Source organism: Pelmatolapia mariae, linkage group LG12, assembly GCF_036321145.2.
Source record: "Pelmatolapia mariae isolate MD_Pm_ZW linkage group LG12, Pm_UMD_F_2, whole genome shotgun sequence".
Taxonomy (NCBI): Eukaryota; Metazoa; Chordata; class Actinopteri; order Cichliformes; family Cichlidae; genus Pelmatolapia; species Pelmatolapia mariae.
In genome coordinates, this window is record NC_086237.1 from 370,735 (window position 1) to 390,288 (window position 19,554).

General features: G+C 40.5%; 1 protein-coding gene across 2 annotated transcripts in view; it reads left to right on the forward strand.

Moving 5' to 3' along the window:
- Positions 1-19,554, forward strand: part of LOC134638460 (spermatid perinuclear RNA-binding protein-like) — a 106,789-nt gene that overhangs the window by 65,175 nt on the left and 22,060 nt on the right. For both annotated transcript variants that reach the window (XM_063489100.1, XM_063489101.1), the window contains exons 6-9: positions 6,645-6,772; positions 13,396-13,491; positions 13,663-13,774; positions 17,795-17,892. In XM_063489100.1, the coding sequence (XP_063345170.1) occupies positions 6,645-6,772; positions 13,396-13,491; positions 13,663-13,774; positions 17,795-17,892 (434 nt within the window). The remainder of the gene's footprint in view (positions 1-6,644; positions 6,773-13,395; positions 13,492-13,662; positions 13,775-17,794; positions 17,893-19,554) is intronic.

Consider the following 19,554-nt stretch of genomic DNA (forward strand, 5'->3'; position numbering starts at 1 on the left):
GCTGCAGCTTGGACCCACCTCCAAGACTGTGAGAAGGCTGTCACAATGCCATGTGATGTGAAAAGTTTTCAGTCTTCACTTGGAAGTACATCAGTGAAAACAGAGGACTCCTGCACCTCCTCCCTGGCATCTGTACACATTCAAAGAGTGCTTTGCCAGTTTACTGAATGAATCTGAGGATTGAAGCTGTTGATTGTTAAGCGACCAGCAGGATTATTTGTTTTATTTGTTTTTGCTACATGCAGAGTCAAATTTGGATCCAACCAATAGAATTTGGAACAAGTAGATCTTAAAAAAATGTGAGAAAAATTACACATTTTAAGTAAGAATTACTCATTTTATTCTAATGTGAGGAGGATGCATGTATACAGTTGGACCACCCAGGAGGAAGTTTCCTCTGCAGAAAAATAAACAGCAATTGTGAAAATTGCAAAGATTTGGGTATCCTACTAAGTTAGTACTCAGCAGTCCCTCTATGGCAGTTTGCAAATGCTTTTTATAGTCAGGTAATAGTCTTTTTATTCTGTTCTCACTTTAAACCCCTCTTTCTCCAGATTACTTTAAGTTCTCACTGCAGATGTTCAGCTCAAATGGCTGAGGGGAAATTCTGAACGCTCCAGCTTATGTTTCTTATAGTAGCTAAAAGTGGCTTTTGATGTCTTCTTTGGCTTTTTCTGCTGTTGCTGAAGTAATCTTTTCAGTTTCATTTTCTTGACTGACTGCAGGACATCAATGCAATTGAAATTTAGTGCAATCCATCCTTCCCTCCATCATTGTAATGTTTCTGTGCCACTAGCTGTTACACAAACCCAAAGCAGAATATTTCCACCCCAGTGCTAAAAAGTCAGCAGTTGATTCTTTCCATCAAGCACTGACTCCTTTTTTCCCCTCCAAATGTACGTTTGGTGACTGTGGCCAAATGGCTCTATTTAATGTCATTTGTTTCAGATGTTACTTTGCAGACTATAGATATTCACTAGTTAATTTTGTGATGAGCTGGCTCTGAGCAGCTTTGTATCTGTGCCCAGCAGACATGCAATTTTATCTAGTTTTATTTAGTTTCAAAAAATGGAAACTGTAATGTGGAGGCACATTTTTGACTCTTCTTGCATCATCAGCCCTGCGTCAGTTTAGACTTAACAAGTTCATGAAGTTCTGTGACAAGCATGCCAGAACTGAGTTTTGTCTGTAGACAGAAACGCATGCGTAAGTGTTTAAATGTCTGCAATATAACATGAGATTTAAATATTGTGCTACATTGTGCAGGTTAATAAACATTCGCTAACTGTGTAATTCCTTGTAAATTTGACCACGTTTATTGTAGAACATTGGTTCTTACTTCACCTGTGGCATCAAGCTTTGGTTAGTTACTGAAAGATGATGTTTACAAATACCAGCTGCTGAAGGTGGTCTAATCTCAGCTTTAGAGAGAGGACAAAGAGCTCAGAGTAGAGATTTGGGTATATCTAACTACATGTAGATCTAACCTCCACCCTCAAGAAGAGCTGGTGGAGTCGGAGAGAGAGAAAAGTCTGAGCCTCTGGGCTTGTGATCTGGATGCCAATAAGAGGCAGAAAATATAGATGGATGGTTGAAATAGATGGATGGATCCAAAGCATAAAAATGGTATTTAGGACAGCCATAGAGTTTAAGGTTTCCAAATACTTTGCAAACCTGAAATTACATCTGATTAAGGCTGTTTCCACACAGACAGTTTCAGGAGAATCAGGTCTGGAGAGTTTACACAGTTGGCAGGACATGACACCCACTTTCTAGCTGTGAATTCACTGAAATATTAGCAGCATTTTTCAGCACAAACTGAACTTACACAGACTTTAAAATAGAGAGCTGGCAGGTTAAACATGAGCTGTGCAGGGCATTTGTATTCGCACATGCAGCTCTCATGGTTGTTGCCTAGAAAAGTTGAGAACGTGTGGTGAGGTGAGATGTCTCAGACATGTCCAACCCTGACGCTTTCCAAGGTGGGGTTTGTGAATGCTTAAGTGTCACAGTCAAGTCCTGATAAGCAGTAGAACATGGATCATAATACAAATGAATAATTGATTTGATATGAAGGTCGTGAAACCACTGAAAGCGTCAATTGTTTAAAAAAGTTAAACAGATAACAATGCAAAATTGCTAAACCTACACTTGTAGAGGTTTGATTAATAAACAGTAGGGTTTTTAAATTCTTTGATTGAAACAGATTGTCTACTTTAACACTCCATACATTTCCACTGATGTGTACCAGTGCATTTTATTGAAAAATCTGAGCAATTAATGACTTAACTGCAGTTTTCAGGCTTTGAAAAAGCCATCTGGTGGGTTGAATAGAACCCTTTGGCAGGCTGAGAATGGCCCTGGGACACATGTTTGACACATACTGTTTATTTCATTCTCTCTTTTTAAATAATGAGGTTACCAATGGGGTGTTTCTTCTTTCTTTGCCAAGTAAAGGTGATATCAAATCAAAATAAAGTTTAGTTCTAACTTTAGCTGTTTCTGGGTTTTTGTTTTTGTTTTTTACACATGTTAAAATAGGTTTTTATCAGTAATAAAATGCCAGCCAAACTCAACCCTATCTGTGCTACCTTGCAGGGTCTCTGAGGGTCTTTTTTCTGGTGACTGACCCCTGACAGTCTAAGTGGTTCCCTGGTTTTTATCGTGTGCCTCCTGTAGCTGGCCGCTGCTCACTGACTCTTGGTTTTGTTGCCGTAGCTCCGCAGGTCGCCTCGCTGCGTGGATTGGCACATCTCTGCGGCCCCGCTGCTGACGAGGCATCCCCCACACCCAACAGCAGGAAACCCCGGGTACAAGGGGCTTCCCCAACAACCAAATCAAACCAACCCACTCTCACTCTCTGCCTCAGACATGCTCCTGTACCCCCCTCCTTCTTCTCCCACCCCTTCCTCTGTTAACTGGACTTCTCACTGGGTCACCATGAAATTCTGGTCCATGTCTACTGATAGAGCACACACACCAAAAGGACAAAATGACTACATTACCCAGCAGCCCACATCCACACCTGTGCTCCCTTTGCTTTAATTACTGGGGCTGACCTCTGTCTGTTGATCAGTTGTTATTGGCTCAGAGTGACATCCCATAATTTCATGTTGGAAAAATTGTGTTAATTGAATTACTCTGATGTCCTGGTCACTAATCGAAATTCCCCTAAGCTAATGATGTCGGGGAGAATTTAGTGGGGGTTGTCCTTATTTGTATGTGGTGTTGACCTCTGACTGATGGTTCCTTCATGGCCTGCCTCTGGGAAACGATTTTCACCGCTCACTGTTTCACACAGATACTCCTTATTTTTCATTCATGATTAAATCTACGTGTGTTTTTAGCCCTCTGCTGTAGTGGAGTTTTGAGTTTGTCGCCAGAATAATTCACTTTTTAATGACTGGCCAGCTGGTCCATCTAAATCTGGTTGTTGCTGTCATTTAGATGTAATTTAATTTGTAGGTGGCGCTCGGCAGGCCTGTGAACTCAATTACAGGCAGTCATCTTTAAATGAAAGCTAATCAGAATATTTAAAACAAATGCCAAACCATGAGACAAGCTAATGCCTCTAGCAGCTTCTTGTAGGTCTTAATTTTAAAATTTAACTCTGGTTAATTACCAAAATTTATCAGTGGTTTAGGTTTATATTCAGTACACAGGATTAAAAAGAAGTTCAGTGTTGATGATGAATGATGCTTTAATCCCTGCAGTTTGCATCAAACTGACTTACAGACAAAGCAAAGAGCAGAGACAGAGCTACATGTGTCAGACAAGAATGAACTGTTTAGTTGATTAAACAACACAAAATTGATCTTTGGCAATTTTATGTCAGTCAGAGATTTTGAAAATACAAACACTCACTTTTTTCAGCTTCTCGGATCAGATAATTGCTAGTTGTCCAAACGTTTTTGGTTTTGTGTTGTTAGACAAAAAATATAAAGAAAAATTTTCTCTGGCTCTGAAAATGTAATTTAAAAAAATTCTGATACTTTGTAATCTAAACAATTTAATAATTAAAATAATTGATGGGATGACATCAGTAGTTATTTTTGTATTTAGTATTGCATCAGGCAATTCACAGCTGCCTGCATATTGTCTTTATTGAATAAAATGTTTTATGTAAATCTAATAAATAGTACTTATAGTAAAAGTAGCACATGACATCTGTTTCTACAATTTTGAAATTTATAACAGCAAAACAAACAAGCCGTCTTAATCAATCTGATTGATTTTTTTGTTTTTTCACAGTGTTCATACCAAGCAGAACAAGTTAAAAGCACCTTTTAAAACAACAAAACATAAAAACTCAAAATGGTTGAATAGAGCCTTAACTTGAGAAAAATGTCATTATAGTTTTTTGTTTTTTGTTTTTTTGTTTTTTTTTGGGGGGGGGGGGGGGGGGGGGGGTGTTATTATTAGGGTTCCTAATAACAACTGAGAATCACCAGTTAACCTAACATGCCTGCTTTTTGACTGTGAGAAGAAGCCGAAGGAACCCACACTGGTACTCGAAGAACATGCGGAGTCCAGCCAGTGGATCTGAGCCCAGTATGTGCTTGCTCTCAGGTCACATTGCTAACTACTGAACCACTCTGCTGCCAAAATAATTAGAATAGTAATGATAATGAAGTGTATTTCAAAATCTAAGGATTTAATTGGCTCCAAAGACTCTATAGATTTCACTATAGTGAAGAAGATTTCATGCAGTAAAGGTTAGGTAGGTCCCTAATGATTTAGTTTTAGACTTTACATAAAACTGAATAATTGATTCCAACTTACAAAGAAAAACGATCATTAGCCTGGCACATTTAAGAGCAGAGGAATGCAGTAAATGTAGTAAAGGTCTGACGTGTTTGTAATACTTTTAAGATTTTACATTAAGTTAAATAATTAATTATTGAAAAAAATAAGCACCCGTGATTAGCATGGCACACTTGAGACTCCATAGATTCCACTCAGACTGTCGTGTAGTGTGTAAAGTGTTTGTATCCATCATGCTCTGCTTTGTTGTCTGTTTATCTATATGGAACATCGTTGGCGTGACCCTGGTATCCAATTGTCTACTTTGTACTCCGTCTTTAGTTTATTGCCACAAACTAAGAGCCTCTTAATGGCTTTTTGTCGGGGTTCACTTCACTTCATTTTCATTTGTTTCCGAGGTCTCCAGATGCATCAAGCAAGCAGAACGTAAAGAGTGCGCCCACACATGCACGATTAAAACAAATCACACCATTAGCCGCACACTTGCTGCCAAAGTGGTAAATAGTAGCCAGAAGTCCCGGGGGCAGAACATGAAGGTCCTCACTCAGTCTTGGTCTTGGAGGAGGAGTGACATGGGAGAAATCCCCCGTCTCTCTCATCAGCTCCTTCGTTTGTCTTCCACCTCTTCCATCCTGTTCAGCTTTCACTACGGTCTCTACAGCAACAGACTGCCAGACCACATGCATCGCTCCTCGGCTCGCTTTACAGCTGCGGTGCCACATGGATAAATTGGAATTTGAATACTTGTGGATTTAGAGGCTACACTGCTGTTTCCTCTCTATGAGCAAGAGCTTTTTAATGCTCTGCGTCAGCACTCCTGTCAGCTTTAGTCCCAATTTAATCTCTGCTGTCTGTTGCTCATTGGAAGAGTGCTTTGAACCATAATGACACTGATTCGAGTGAGATGGTACATCAATCAATATCTGATATTTGCAACAATGTCTCAGCTTGCAGGTAACTCATTATCTTAGATTTATTTGATACGAGATAACCTGCGGGCCTTCACCCAGCTCTGCAGTGTGGTCTGCGGTCTGTTCCCCCTTTTGTTCGTCTGCTTGACTGTCCCACAGTGGGAACCCCTTAGCTGCTCCTGAGAACAAACAGCCTTCACTTTCTTTCCAGGGTGGCGTTCTCACTCTCAGATGTTTATGTTGTCATCTGCTGTCACTCTTCTTCTGCTGTCGTTCTCCCATGGCTTGGCCTCCAGTCATGGCAGGAGTGCTCCCCACAGGAACCCGGTGTGGAGAGACTGTTTCAGTCAAACATAAACATCTGACCGACCCCGCAAGAGTGAAAATACTAGCATGGCGCCCCAGAAAACTGCATAGCCTTTTGAGCAGGATGACTTTTTCCCCCTCTTCAAGTGGAATAGCTAATGTCTCTTTGCATCAACCCTGCCTGTCACCCAAACTCAGACCCCCTTGAGCCAGTTTTTCTCAATCCATCCAATGTGTCCTTGTTCTAAAGTGTTATTTTTAATCTCTAATCTGGCTTTTGGTCCTGAGTCATTGCCATGCTCTCATTTTCGTCCTGCGCTGTAATTGATAACACACTAATCTGGCGTGTTCCATCGCCTTCAGCCACTGATCTGCATCTAGAGTGAGACTTCGGCCGGGCAGCAAGACGCATGCGCTCACGTCTACTCCGGTTTCTCCTGTCAGTGTCATGAAAGATCCTGCCTTGTGCATGAGAATCCTCCCTCTCCCAGAAAAATCACACAATTTCTCAAATTTCCCCTCCTCTTAGCTCATTCGGTCAGATCAGTGGGTTTGCCTAATAATTAGCTGTCCGACCCTGCTGCCTGTGTGTCTGTGTGTGAGTGTGAAAGGTCAGCGTGCTCACGCTCAGTCTGTCCTGTCTCATCCTGTCCCTCTCTCCAGAGGAGGGCGAGCAGGACGCTGACAAACGGAGACAGGAGGAGGAGGAGGAGGAGGAAGAGGAGGACGTCCTGGACAAGCAGAAGTGCCAGGCGGCACTGGCTTCACTCCGACACGCCAAATGGTTCCAGGTGAGCACAGCTGGGCTGTGACAGATTTCTCTACACTGTCTTTATATTCTGGCAACCTGAGCATTCAGCCATGTGCCTAAAATTACATTTGCTTAGGTTTAATGTGTGACGGAAACTTTGTTTTGAAGGAAATGTAATGGCACCTAGATTTTCTTTTTATCACCATAATAAATGACACAAAGTAATGAAGTCTATCATTAGCACGCAGGTGTTACGGTATTGACATTATGAAGCTTTTTACTGCTCAACTGATGCACTCATACCAACACTGCTGCTGCAGCAACACCACAACCTGCTCCTTATGTTCAGAGTTTTTGGTTTTCTCAACTTGTATAAGCTGAGGCAGTTTTCCATCTAACACAGGAGCTTCCCCTGACTTCTTTTAGGGCTAATTTCAGGGGGAGTCTGTTCACAGTCCTGTTAGTTTATGCAGTTCAAAACCACTAGCATGGTTCATTTAAGGGTTTTGTTTTTTTTTCTTCACATCTGTGCCCTAGCGCTTCAAGGTAACTAGTCATTTGTAGACTAGCAAGGTTACTGCTGTGCAGGAGGCAGATTTCAACCCAAAGTGTGTTCTATTCCTAACCATGACCAAGTAATAGGTCAGAAAGTAGAAAAACAGCAGGCCAAATGGGACAAGAACCAGGCTGTCTGATACACCTGCAATTACCCGTCCAACCGCCCGCTGTGGACGTTATTACTCAGCCAAAACGCAGCTGTTATTTTTCTGCCATGCAGTTTTATATAGCAGTGGGACAAGCAAGTGGTCTAACAAACTGCGTTAAGACATTTTGGGATGAACATGCGTTATTTTGAATACAAACACAAAACATATCGGAAGGGGGACACATCATCGCTGAGTATAAAGGGACAGATGTCATAACCAATACCAATTTCAGAAGCGTCTCATCGTGTGAACTTGTCTGTCGGCATGGATGTCTGTTTTAGGAGCCACTGCTACCAAATACACTCTGTGTTTTTCTTCAACTGTCTTCAATGTGGTCTTGAAAACCTGAAGTAATTTACATGAAAATAACACTTTCAGAAAAGCTATTCACTTTGTTACTTACTCCTGGACCACGATGCAAGCACGTGTATAAAGGACATAATAAGAAGACTGAATATGAGCTGGGAATTTTAAATTGTTCACAGCAGCAGTAAATTTTATTTGTTTCATTTCTCTTACATAGTGATAATGCAATTTTAAGACAGTATGGCGGTAGGCTTGTGCAAATGGACTAATGTGCACAATAGGTCTAAATTTATAGTCATTCCAAGGTAACCGACTGGGTGGTTGGGGGGCAGCGGGGTGCTCAGGAGCTGTCAGCTTGTGAGAAGAAACTGTTGAACAGTTTGTCGAACCTGCTCCCGGAGATGACTCAGCGAAGCTTGTGCATCTGATTTCCTTGAAACTCATCAAGCCACAATGAACACATTAATGAGAGGTTGAAATGAAGCTCCTTTTTTAATCATTTAAACAGCAGATATAGGCATCATTCATCATGTCTTCTGTTCTTAACTCCTCCATGCGTCAACATTTAATGACTGAAAGCTTTGGCAGTTATTTTTGAATTCACTTAAATGCAAAATTTGCAAAAATATGGGGAGGAGAGTATTTAAATACGTGATTTAGTCATGTTTGTAGCAGTCAGTTTACTCCAAAATGCACCATTACTTAAAGTTGGAAAAAATGTTATTGTGCGCTTTATTTAGCTGCAGTAGTTGCCGTGAGGTATGCCAGGTAGTTATCCAAAGGAGCATGTAATTGATGTGGGTGGATTGCTTCAAACCGTGGGGGCTTTGTGTTTTTTTCCCACTAGCTCTTAACCCTGAATATTTGGAGCATAGCCTCGGTTGTTCCTGGTCTTTGATAAAACTGTTATTTTAATACAACACAATGGAACTTAATGTGGAGTCAGAGTGAGGGGGAGAACATTGGCTCAATACAAAACACTAACAAGCAACTTGGGCTCGATTAAAAAGGCAGCAAACTTTTTTACTGTGAGCAGAAGAGCATGCACTGTTGAGATCTGCAATATTGCAAATCAATTCATACAGTTTTCCTTCTCTCTTGTATTGGTTCCATTATAAAAGCTAGTGGTATGTCTACCAACGAGCAGCCATTTAATCGGATTAAATCAGATCTGTTAGAATAATGTATGAATCTTACAATGTGTCTTTCAGGTGTCACTGAGCGTAACTGATGCCCACAGGTGGCTGTGAGCTAGATTCTTCCCTTTGACTTGAAATTGTCGAACCTCCCATACAGACAGAAAATTAGAGCGAGGTGTTGAAAAATTCTGGAGAGAAATTGATATAATATTTAAGATTTCTTGCTCCCTCAATGGGTCTGCTTTTTTGACTTTCCAGTTTTCTCTATTTTTGTTGGATTGCTTTTGTCCTTATTTGAATTAACTGATTGCAATTTTTTAGTAGATAACCTACAGAACAGTTCCTTCAACACAGTTTTGCACTTTGTGCATTACACTAATAAATCTTATGTGTGCTCTTTGCCGTATTTAATGGCAGATCAGTCAATAAGCTCATCTCCAGATGTCAGAAAACTGCACTGGATAACGATGCATATTCCTTTGCACTTTCTTTTGTGAGAAACTTGACCAGTGAGTCCAACTGTGGAGTAACAGAGTGGAATATAGATGTTTCCAGGATGAGCTTGTAGAGTTTGTTAGAAAAAGAACAGGCAGCATGGGAATAGAAGAAATGGTAGAAGTAGTGAAGTTTTTATCAGCGTGAGTAGCTAAGGAGCCTGAGATATAGCTCCGACGGAGACGGGGTCATGAAGAGGTTCTTCACCAAATCAAGTTTCAGATGAGCTTCAGCTCTGCTGTCCTGAATGAACTGAGCTTTTCCTCCACTTGAGAGGCAGGAGAGAGAGATGAGAGTCAAGGTCAGGTGAACCGGCCAGTAGTTTCCCTTCGGGGAAGGAGAGCTAAATGCCAAGTACTATCAGAGTGAAGGGCTGCACTGTGGCCTGAAGGTGTAGCAGCACAAGCCGGATTCTGTTTCATCATATTCAGACGGGGCTGACATGACCCGAGGATCTCCACTGATTTGTAATAACTGTAGATACAAATAGCAACGTCTGTCTCGTTCGCCCTGTCTGCGTAGTTTCAGTGAGACCACCTGAATGAAATTACCGTCTTGATTATTATGAAAAGTCATCCTGTGCAAATTAAAGTGTCAGTAATCTCAGGATTAATTTGCTCTCTATTAAAGTCTAGATGTAATAGCCTCAACCACCGTCTTCTTTGGGTAGTTCAGTTACTTTTCTCTTTATATTCTTCAAGTGGCTTCTTTTAACTCAGCCTAAGCAGCAGAAACTTGAAGGGATTTAGCAACAGGTTTGCTATTTTATTAAATGTATAGGTGTTGAGTGAAACATCTGTCCTGAGTTTAGACATTATGTTTTTTTCTACTCTGAGGCACTGTATGGAGAATTATCGTATCGAAAAAGTGACAAATAACACTCTCTGTGTGCTTGTCTTTTTATCCGATCTGTGTTTGTACAGCGTGTACAGAGCACAAAGTTTCAGTTCGTTCGACGGAGCGGTTCTCATCATACCTTGGCTACAATTTGGTCCCTCTCTCGTTACTGGTGTTCCCCCTAGTGACTGCTCCACTCTGTGTGTAGGAGGAGAGTAATTTCTGGGTTCCTAAGTGGTCCAAAAACAGCAGCCCAGGGCAACGCTTTGGTCTGAATGCACTGTTCCATCCACTCTATAATACATCACCATCTTCCTTTGTCCACATTCCCACCTCTCTACCAGACTTCATTAAATCCAGACTGATAGTTTTAGCAGCTGTGGGTGGCAAACGATGCTGAGACGTCTGCCTCAGTAGAGAGAAAAGTAAAAAGAAATCGATGTGTCATTTTTTATTTTTTTATCTCTCTGGTTTCCCTGTAATTCAAATTTTATCAATTTAATAATCTAAGACTGATGATTATGAGGAAAATGAACCACATACAGACTTGTAACAAACCAGCTATCCACCAAAATGAAATTATTCTCGATATGAATATTTATACAGGCATTCTAGTTAATCACATTTTGAAAACTACATTTCGGTTTCACTTGTGTTATCTCAGTGTTGGCTGTTCATTTATTTCTTTGGAGAAATGTCCCATTCATTGGTCTGGTCAGAATTTTTTTTTTTTTTTTTTCTAAGATTTTGGTCGAGTTTTTCATTTGTCTTTTGCTTCTTTTGTGCCTTTTCTCTTTCCTCTTGTTCCACTTTGCTTTGTGTCTGTGTCACAGAGCCCAGCAGTTAGCTGTGGTACATACAGTGTTACATAAATAGACAGAATAGAGATTAGATTGCAGAGGTTGTAGGGTGTTTATGACTCTCTAAAGAAGCACCTAATGCATCCGTTTTTGTCATACAATTGAACGATTAAGGAAAAAGATGTAAAAAGTACATATTTATATAACATATATACAATTTGTCACACCAGTAAGACAAGCTTTTATATTATTTAAAGCGCCTTGAGGCAACTGCTGTTGTGATTTGGATCTATATAAATTAGGCATGGACCGATCCGATATTACGTATTGGTATCGGTCTGATACTGACCAAAATTACTGGATCGGATATCGGAGAGAAATAAAAAACGTAATCCGAGCCATTAAATATCACGAAAGCACCTCAGAAAACTTGCAACATGGCGTAACTCACCTCATAACGTTAGCACGTCGGAGCAGTGTGCGTCACGTGATAGAGCGGCTGTGGCGTGCAAGACCTGTCGGTGGTCTGGTTGAGCATTTGGAGCCTCGCTACGTGCTGCCAAACCGGCATTTCATCTCCCAGAAAGTTATCCCAGAGAGAAGTAAAGCAAGTGTGTAAGTTCATCTCTGAATGTTTGTAAAGCGTTCCCACGTTAAGCTTAACAACCAATATATGGAGCGACTGCCTCTTCTCTCTCCCTCCCTCTCCTGTTGCTACTTCAATCATGAAACTGATTAATGATCAGCTGATCGGCTTTTCTGTCGCGAGTCCGTCTCTCTTCTTTGTTTTTGGCCCACTTTGCACCAGAAAAAGGAAACCAGCGGCTGAACAACAGCAGCACGTTTAAGCTTGGCAAGCTGTTGTTAGAATTTATTCAATATTACTTTCTACACCAGGATCCTTTTCTGCTAGCTGACAGCTGGTAACTGTGCAGGGGCGGGTCTAGCAAAGTTTTGCCAGAGGGGCAGGTAGGGCATTAACAGGGAAAGGGGGGGCACAAAGACATACTTTTCTTTCTTATTCTCATTTAAAATGTCTAGCTTTTAATAAATAATTATCTGAATCTTACACCCAAAGTTAGAAGTCCATTACTGTATATAGTAACTATTAAGTCTAATATACCCTAGTAAGCTGTAGTACTTTTTCCTTTGGGAAGATACCATCTGTGCAGTCTGCAATTCTGTTGAAGAAAGTTGTTGAATCTATTTAATTATTGTAGAAAAAAAATTCATTTCTGTGCCTTTTTTTTTTTTTTTTTTTTTTTTTTACACGTGCATTGAATTTAAGTTGATTACGTCGATTAAGCATCACGAGGTGGAGGGTGGGGGTGTTTGCCTATTTTTTTTTGCTGGGAGTTTGCAACCCTATTAGTTAGGTTGCTTAATATTTCTGCTAAGTACTCTTTAAAATACCAGAATAGGGAGGATGGTGCAGGTTTAAGTTTATTAGATTGATCAGTATTGCTGAACTATGAAATATTTTGGGTGCAGTGTATTTTTTGCATACAGATATAACAGAATTGCTTTGGTGTTTTGTTTTTTAAAACTTGAGTATGAACTTATACAAAATGCAGCAAGATATTTTAAAAAAATCATTATATTCATTTAAAAAACACACTATATCGGATTCATATCGGTATCGGCAGATATCCAAATTTATGATATCGGTATCGGACATAAAAAGTGGTATCGTGCCATCTCTAATATAAACAAAATAAAATTGAATTTAATTTATTGTGACCAGATTAAGTTTGTCTTGCTTCTGTTCCAAGTGCAAGTAGTCAGAACTGGACTACCAGGGAGAAATCTAAACATGGCAACCATGCTGGGAGTGGTCCAGCAGTGCATGAGAGGAATGCAGTCTTGAGGTGGGAGCTGCCCAAATTTTAATCAGATAAGGTGTTTGATTTTTGGGAGTGTGCAGAGTCATAAAGAGCTGTGCTCTCAACTCAATTGCAGTCATTAATTAAGGAAAAACACAATAAACCACAGTTAACTTAAAGCTTAAAGTCAACAGGAATGAGGCGACAGGATAGAAAAATTCAGATTCAGCCGATGTACTCTAAGCCTGAATTTAGAGGTTGTGACAGAGGCAGCTGCTGCAGTATTTATTCCACAGCTGAGCTCCCCTGAATGTAATACATCTGATATTTTCACAATGTCACGTTAAATCTCGCACTCAGTCTCTTAGAGAGGTATTAGCAGCATATTGAAATTTCAGAACTCATGAAAATGCCTCTCATAACGCTGCACAATTTTCATCTTTCAGAGTCTAAAAGTTTCACTTTTTAGAGCTGGCGCTGCTGAGCCTATAAGCGCTTGCCTCTTTAAAATGCTTCTCGTGCTGTTGGTGACTTTTGCCCGTTTTTCCCTCCCTAGGCCAGAGTCACAGATCTCAAGTCCTGCGTCATCGTTTTGAGGATCCTCAGAGACATGTGCAACCGGCTGCCTGTGTGGCAGCCTCTCAAGGGCTGGGTAGGTGACGGCCTCAGAATCAGAATAATGTTTGGCGTAGATACATGGAAGATGCAAACTGCAAGCTTTATTTTAAGTTTGTCCTTTAAAAGTGCTTGGTATGTGTGACGTGTAATAAACTGCCCCAGTAACAGAATCAGAACTGTGACTGTGTTTGTTCGTCCTCTGCAGCCTTTGGAGCTGATCTGTGAAAAGGCCATAGCCACCTGTAACCGGCCGCTGGGTCCAGGTGAAGCCCTGCGCCGCGTCATTGAGTGCATCGCCTCAGGGATTCTCCTCCCAGGTCAGCAATCATTTACACTTTCACTCTTTTCTCTCTGCTGCACTTCAGAAGCCACAGCTCATCCAGGAATATCTTAATATTCATGAAGCCATATAAAATCTGATGAATACTTGAGAGAAATTTAGAGGCAGCTCAACAAATACAGAATTCACTGAGAGGTATGCACTAGGAGTTGAAGAACTGCGGCAAATATCTGTAATATATAGACTTAGGATAAAATATAATCCCAGTTTTGCTTATATTTAGTTCATTCATTTAAACCTGAGCATGCACTGTTACTCAGCAGTGCTTACACACCTGATAACAGGTGTAAACTGTAAACTATCAGAATAGAAATCAGTCCGGAGCCTTAAAAAAACAAAAAAAGCTAAAGCAACTAAATAAAATAAGAAGCCAGGATGTACAGAAATTGATTTTCATTCAGAGTAACATAACATAACATTACATTACATTACATACAAAAATAAAATCTTACAAACAATTCAGCTTCATTTGATTTTATTTGTATAGTTATGATTCATAACAACTGTCACCTCGATGCGCTTTATATTGTAATGCTAAGACCCTACAATATTAGAAAGAAACCCCAATGATGACATGATGTCCTAAGCACGTGGCGACAGTGGGAAGAAAAACTCCCTTTTAACAGGAAGAACCCTCTGGCAGAACCAGGCACATGGTTAAGGGTTAGAGTCACCCGCTGTGCCCCGTGGTGGGAGGAAAGAGAAGGGAGCAGAGAGAGAGAGGGCAAAAGGCAAACGATGGGAGTAATTTACTAATAAGTGCATAAAAATTGTTTTGCCCTGTGCAAAAAATAAGAGAAGGCTCTTTAAAAAGAGCAGGAGAAATTCCAGCTGAAGAAACTGAAAAAAATGGCATTTAAGGAGACGGTGAGAGAAAGAGAGAGCGAGAGAGGCTTGGACTAAAATAACTGAGGTGATGCAAAGAATGCAAAAAATTGAATTAATCGGATACAGAACAGTTTTGACAGGAAAGTTGGTGTTGGAAAAAAAAAAAGTCAGCTGAACAGAAAAATGTCCGATTTTAGACAAAAACAAAGGAAGCAGGTGTAGCACAAAAGGAGCACCTGATCTGGCAGAACGAGAGAAACTCACTGTAATCATTTAAAAGAAAAAAACACAAGTGAGATTTTACCTGAGACATGAGCGGTATCCAGTAAGGTCATAAATGTTTTTTAATAAACTGATCTGATGGTTTCTATTATTTCTGGAGCCATTTTTATGTAAACCTAGCAGTAAAAAGGTCCTTTTAGAGGATGTTTAATTAAAAAAAGAAGAACAATTAAGCTGAAGCCATTTTAGGTAACATTTGATGTTCTCTACAATCACCAAGAATTAATGCATCACATAGTCCGAGTGAAACAGCTCCTGTGCCCTGGATTACTGTTTTAAACAATACTGTAAGGTGTAGAAGACACTTGGAACTCGTTTTCCTCGAGAGTGTGTGGCACATCACTGAGGATCACTCACCCTTTTTCCATCACTCAACTCAAAGGTGTGTCACAATACATGTTGACTTGCAATCTCACCAGACATATCTACCATCTCATTGAATTTGTTCTTGTTAACGTCAGGGAAAGAAAGATATGAGGCAATAAAGTGGAAAGTTTGAATACTCTCTCCAAAACAACAATATAAAAGATCAAGTGTGTGTGGTTGCCTCCTAAGAGTCGCAGCTTCCGCATGGAATTCAATCGCTGCAGTGCGTCTTTGTAAATGACACTTGTTTGAATGACACAGTTTTTCATCGATTGCTGTCCCCAAGCATTTATTTTCATTTACAACCTCAATCCAGTCACCATTAATGTGTCTTCCTTGCCACTAAAATCAGAAATAATTGCCTTTGTTTTCTCTGTGTTTAACTGAAGAGACACAGATTTGTATTCACATTGTGCATTTGTTTGTTTGTGAGGCCCAGTGATGGAAAGGGTTAGCAGCAAGATACAATAAAGCAATAGTTGGGTAAAGGGACCCCAAAAAGCATAACAGGTAGATACAATGGCCAACTACCGCAGAGATGGGCAGGAAAACCAGCAACACACAAAACAACCAAATAAGACAGGAAACAGAGACATGAAGAAAGAAAAGAAGAAGACATCAGGAAAGGATAAGGACAAAAAACTATAAAAATGAACACAGCATCAAAACTCCTCAGGACTTTGAGTTTTGCATGTGACATCATGGCACATCACTTCAAGAGGTGTTTGCCATACTGGATGTGATAACTGTTAGCGATAACGCGTAACTTGTTTACATAGAAATTATTGCTGCCATTTTTTGCCCTATATTCTGCTGCACTGTTGCATTCATCAAGAAAAGAAAGAAAACCTTTTTTTTATCGCTTTCCTGCTGATTTGGATAAAAGAATATGGGGGATAAAAAAAACTCTGATACAGCGGTATCAGTCATAGTATCAGTTATAAGTTGTTTTTGCAATCCTTCTACCAGCCTCAGTCCTAAACTGAAGTCCGGTTCTGAAGTTAGTCATCGTCAGCAGATCAGACATGTGACCCTCCTGTCTCCGGACAGCTGACAAGAGCCGGCTAAAAAACATAATGCTATAAGCTATGTTTCTGCAAGCTAATTTTAGACTCTAATGTCCTAAAGCTCTTACTTTTCCTGTGATAAACAGTTTGATTACATTCTCACAGCACATGCTAAGTTCACGTCTACCCACATAGATCCACTCCAAAAAAGGGTTCAGTAACAGCGGGGAATAGCGGTGAACAGAAGCTAACTGATGGAAAATTATGGATATTCTCAACAATTTACCTCAGTATCACTCTCATCAATCACAAATGATCTACACGGTCTTGTTGAGAATGTTAGGGATAATACGCAGAGCCATGTCAATATCAGAAATTTCATAAACATCAGTTGGATACCTGAGCAGTGACCACTTGATCCTGTGACTACAGTTCCAGGCAGAGTCCCGTGACTGAGGCTTCTTACTCATCTTGACACAAAATACTGATAAGCTTCCAAACTTTTATAGGGCTTCAGATCTCATCCAATTTGAGGGGTTGTTGATAACAAAATGATGAAAATCGTGAGGCGTGAAGTTGGGAAGAGGGCCAGGGTTGCACTTCACAACATGAGTAAACACACTCAGAGGGAGTAAATAAACATCCATCCTCAGCTTCTCCTTTGCCCAATTTCTCCACATAACGAGCAAGACGCTTGCCATGAAAGTGTTTTACTTCCTCTGAGGGAAACACTTGTTTGTTTACTCGTGGTTGCCATAGTTTCTCATCTGCATAATGTTTAGCAGGTTTTTCACTCACTTGATGTGTCCAAAATGGCCGACAAATTAATGTCACATGGTAAGCTGTGACGTGTCTACAAGACCTCAATAGGTGGTTTTTCTGCAATGTAATATCTTTACATATATGGTCCTAAGATTCATGGCAGGCTGTGGAGTGCACTATGATGCGTTCACGGTTTCCAAACTGGGGCACAGAGTCCCAGCGGGTTCACAGCAGCATGATTTCATTCAGTTAAAATTGGTGATGGAGTATTTTTTCCTGAATCATGGGAACATTTATCCCCAGAGACTCTGTTTTCATTTTCGTGCAGTCCACATGAAGAAATGTTTCCTATTTACCTCCAACAAACAGAAATATGTTCTCACGTTTATTTTTTCCACTGCTGTTCGCTGCTGTGTTTGAATGCTTCATCTGGGAAAACTTCAGCTCGAGCGAGTTCGTCCTTGTGATGATGTCACTGGACTTTTAAATTTTGGCTCTGAAGTTCCTTCAGCATTGAGGGCAGTTTTTTCATGAATGCACTCGGTCACCGATGAGTTATTATTCAGTCTGTGCACATTAAAGTAAGGTGAGCTTGTTTGTAAAGCACCTTTCATGCACTAAGGTCTTACCGAGTGCTTTATGTGAGGCATAAAAAGCATTAAGGCAGCAGGAGAATAATTTGTGTTTACCTGTTGAGTGAAATAAAGTTCGAATGTCTGACTTTTTTTTTCCTTTTTTTTTTTCCTTCAAAGGGGGTCCAGGAGTTCATGACCCCTGTGAGAGGGAGCCCACGGACGTCCTGTCTGACCTCAGCGCCCAGCAGGCCGACGCCATCACACACAGCGCTCAGGTCAGTGAACATGTTACCCATCCGCCTACTATGATGACATCACGGTTTCCTCTTCCTGCAGTGTGCATGCTAAGCTCTTCAACCCACAAAATTCAGAAATGTGTGTCACTTTTTTTGACATTATTTTTTCCCCATCCATTTCAGCTGCTGATAAGTGAGAGGCAGGGTACACATTGGACAGGTTGGCTGTCTGTCACAGGGTTAACACAGAGATACACCACCATTCACACTCACATTCACACCTATGGGCAATTTAGAATCACCAACCTAACCACACGTCTTTGGACTGTGAAGGGTAGGTGGAGTATCCGGAGAAAACCCACACAGGTACAAGAAGAACATGCAAACTGCTCACAGAAAGGTGCCAGCCAGGAGGATCTGAGCCTTCTTGCTGTAGGGGAATAGTCGACTAATTCACAGCTTAATTGATCTTAAGGCTTTGGTTTGCTCATTGTGTATCACTTTGTAGTTGAAGGCTCGTGGCTAAAGGACATTTCAGGCTCTGGTAACCATAGGCATATATAGTATAGGCATAGGTAACCTTTTAATTCAGTTCCGTTTTATTTATATCGCATCAAAGCACAGCAACAGTCACCTCAAGATGTTTTATATCATAAGGTAAACATCCTACAGTAATACAGGGAAAACTCCAACAATCAGATGACTCCCCTGTGAGCAAACACTCGGCAACAGTGGGAAGAAAAAACTCCCTTTTAACAGAAAGAAACCTCCAGGAGAAATAGGCTCAGGGAGGGGGAGCAGTTTAATAATAATGAGATGTCGTGTGGAGCCTGGTCCTGCATGGCTTTATAAGACAAGGTCTTTATGTTGTTAATAAAATAAATTCAGAATTTCACTTGAAGCCGGTGAAGAGAAGCAAGAATGGGCTGATGTGTGAGCGCTGACTAGTGTTTCTGGAACAGCTGAAAGACGAGCTCGGGAGGACTAGAGAGAGAGAGAGAGAGAGAGATCCATGTGAAAAGTGAGTCACAGTAATCGAGACGGGAGAAAATCAAAGTGTGTACAAAAAGTTCAGAATTACTGGATGACAGTAGAGGTTTGATTTTTGTGATGTTTTTTAGATGAAAGAAACTGGAGGTGCTTTGAGATGTGAGATTCAAAGTTCAAATGCTGGTCAAAAATAACACCAGGCTTCTTAGCAGAAGATCTGATATTGCTCGCAAGCAAGCCGATGTAATGACTGACCTTTTCAGAGAAACTGTCGGGCTGAACACCAGCGCCTCAGTTCTGCCAGGATTGAGATGGAGCAAGTTTAAAGACAACCAATTAGTAATAGCAGTGAAAGAATCACTGAGGTAGGAGAGGATGTTGAGTAATGGTAGTAATTACTCAGTAGATATCATACTGATATCTGTTTTTATTCACATAAAGGCACCGCTCTTTAGTATTTTAGCCATCTGCCCTATAGTGCAGGACTTTTTCCCCTCTGGTGGGTTTCAGTGTGTTTGTATAATACTGTTTGCTTTGTGACAAAGGCGTTACTACTACACAGTAACCACATTCTTGTTAACCGGTTATCTGAAATTGATCTGAGATTACTCAGTAAATATGACAAAATGTCTCATGTGTAATAAGATGAAGGCATGATGAAGCTTACAACATTCTGCAAGAACAGACTTTGAGAATATTTTACATTTGAAC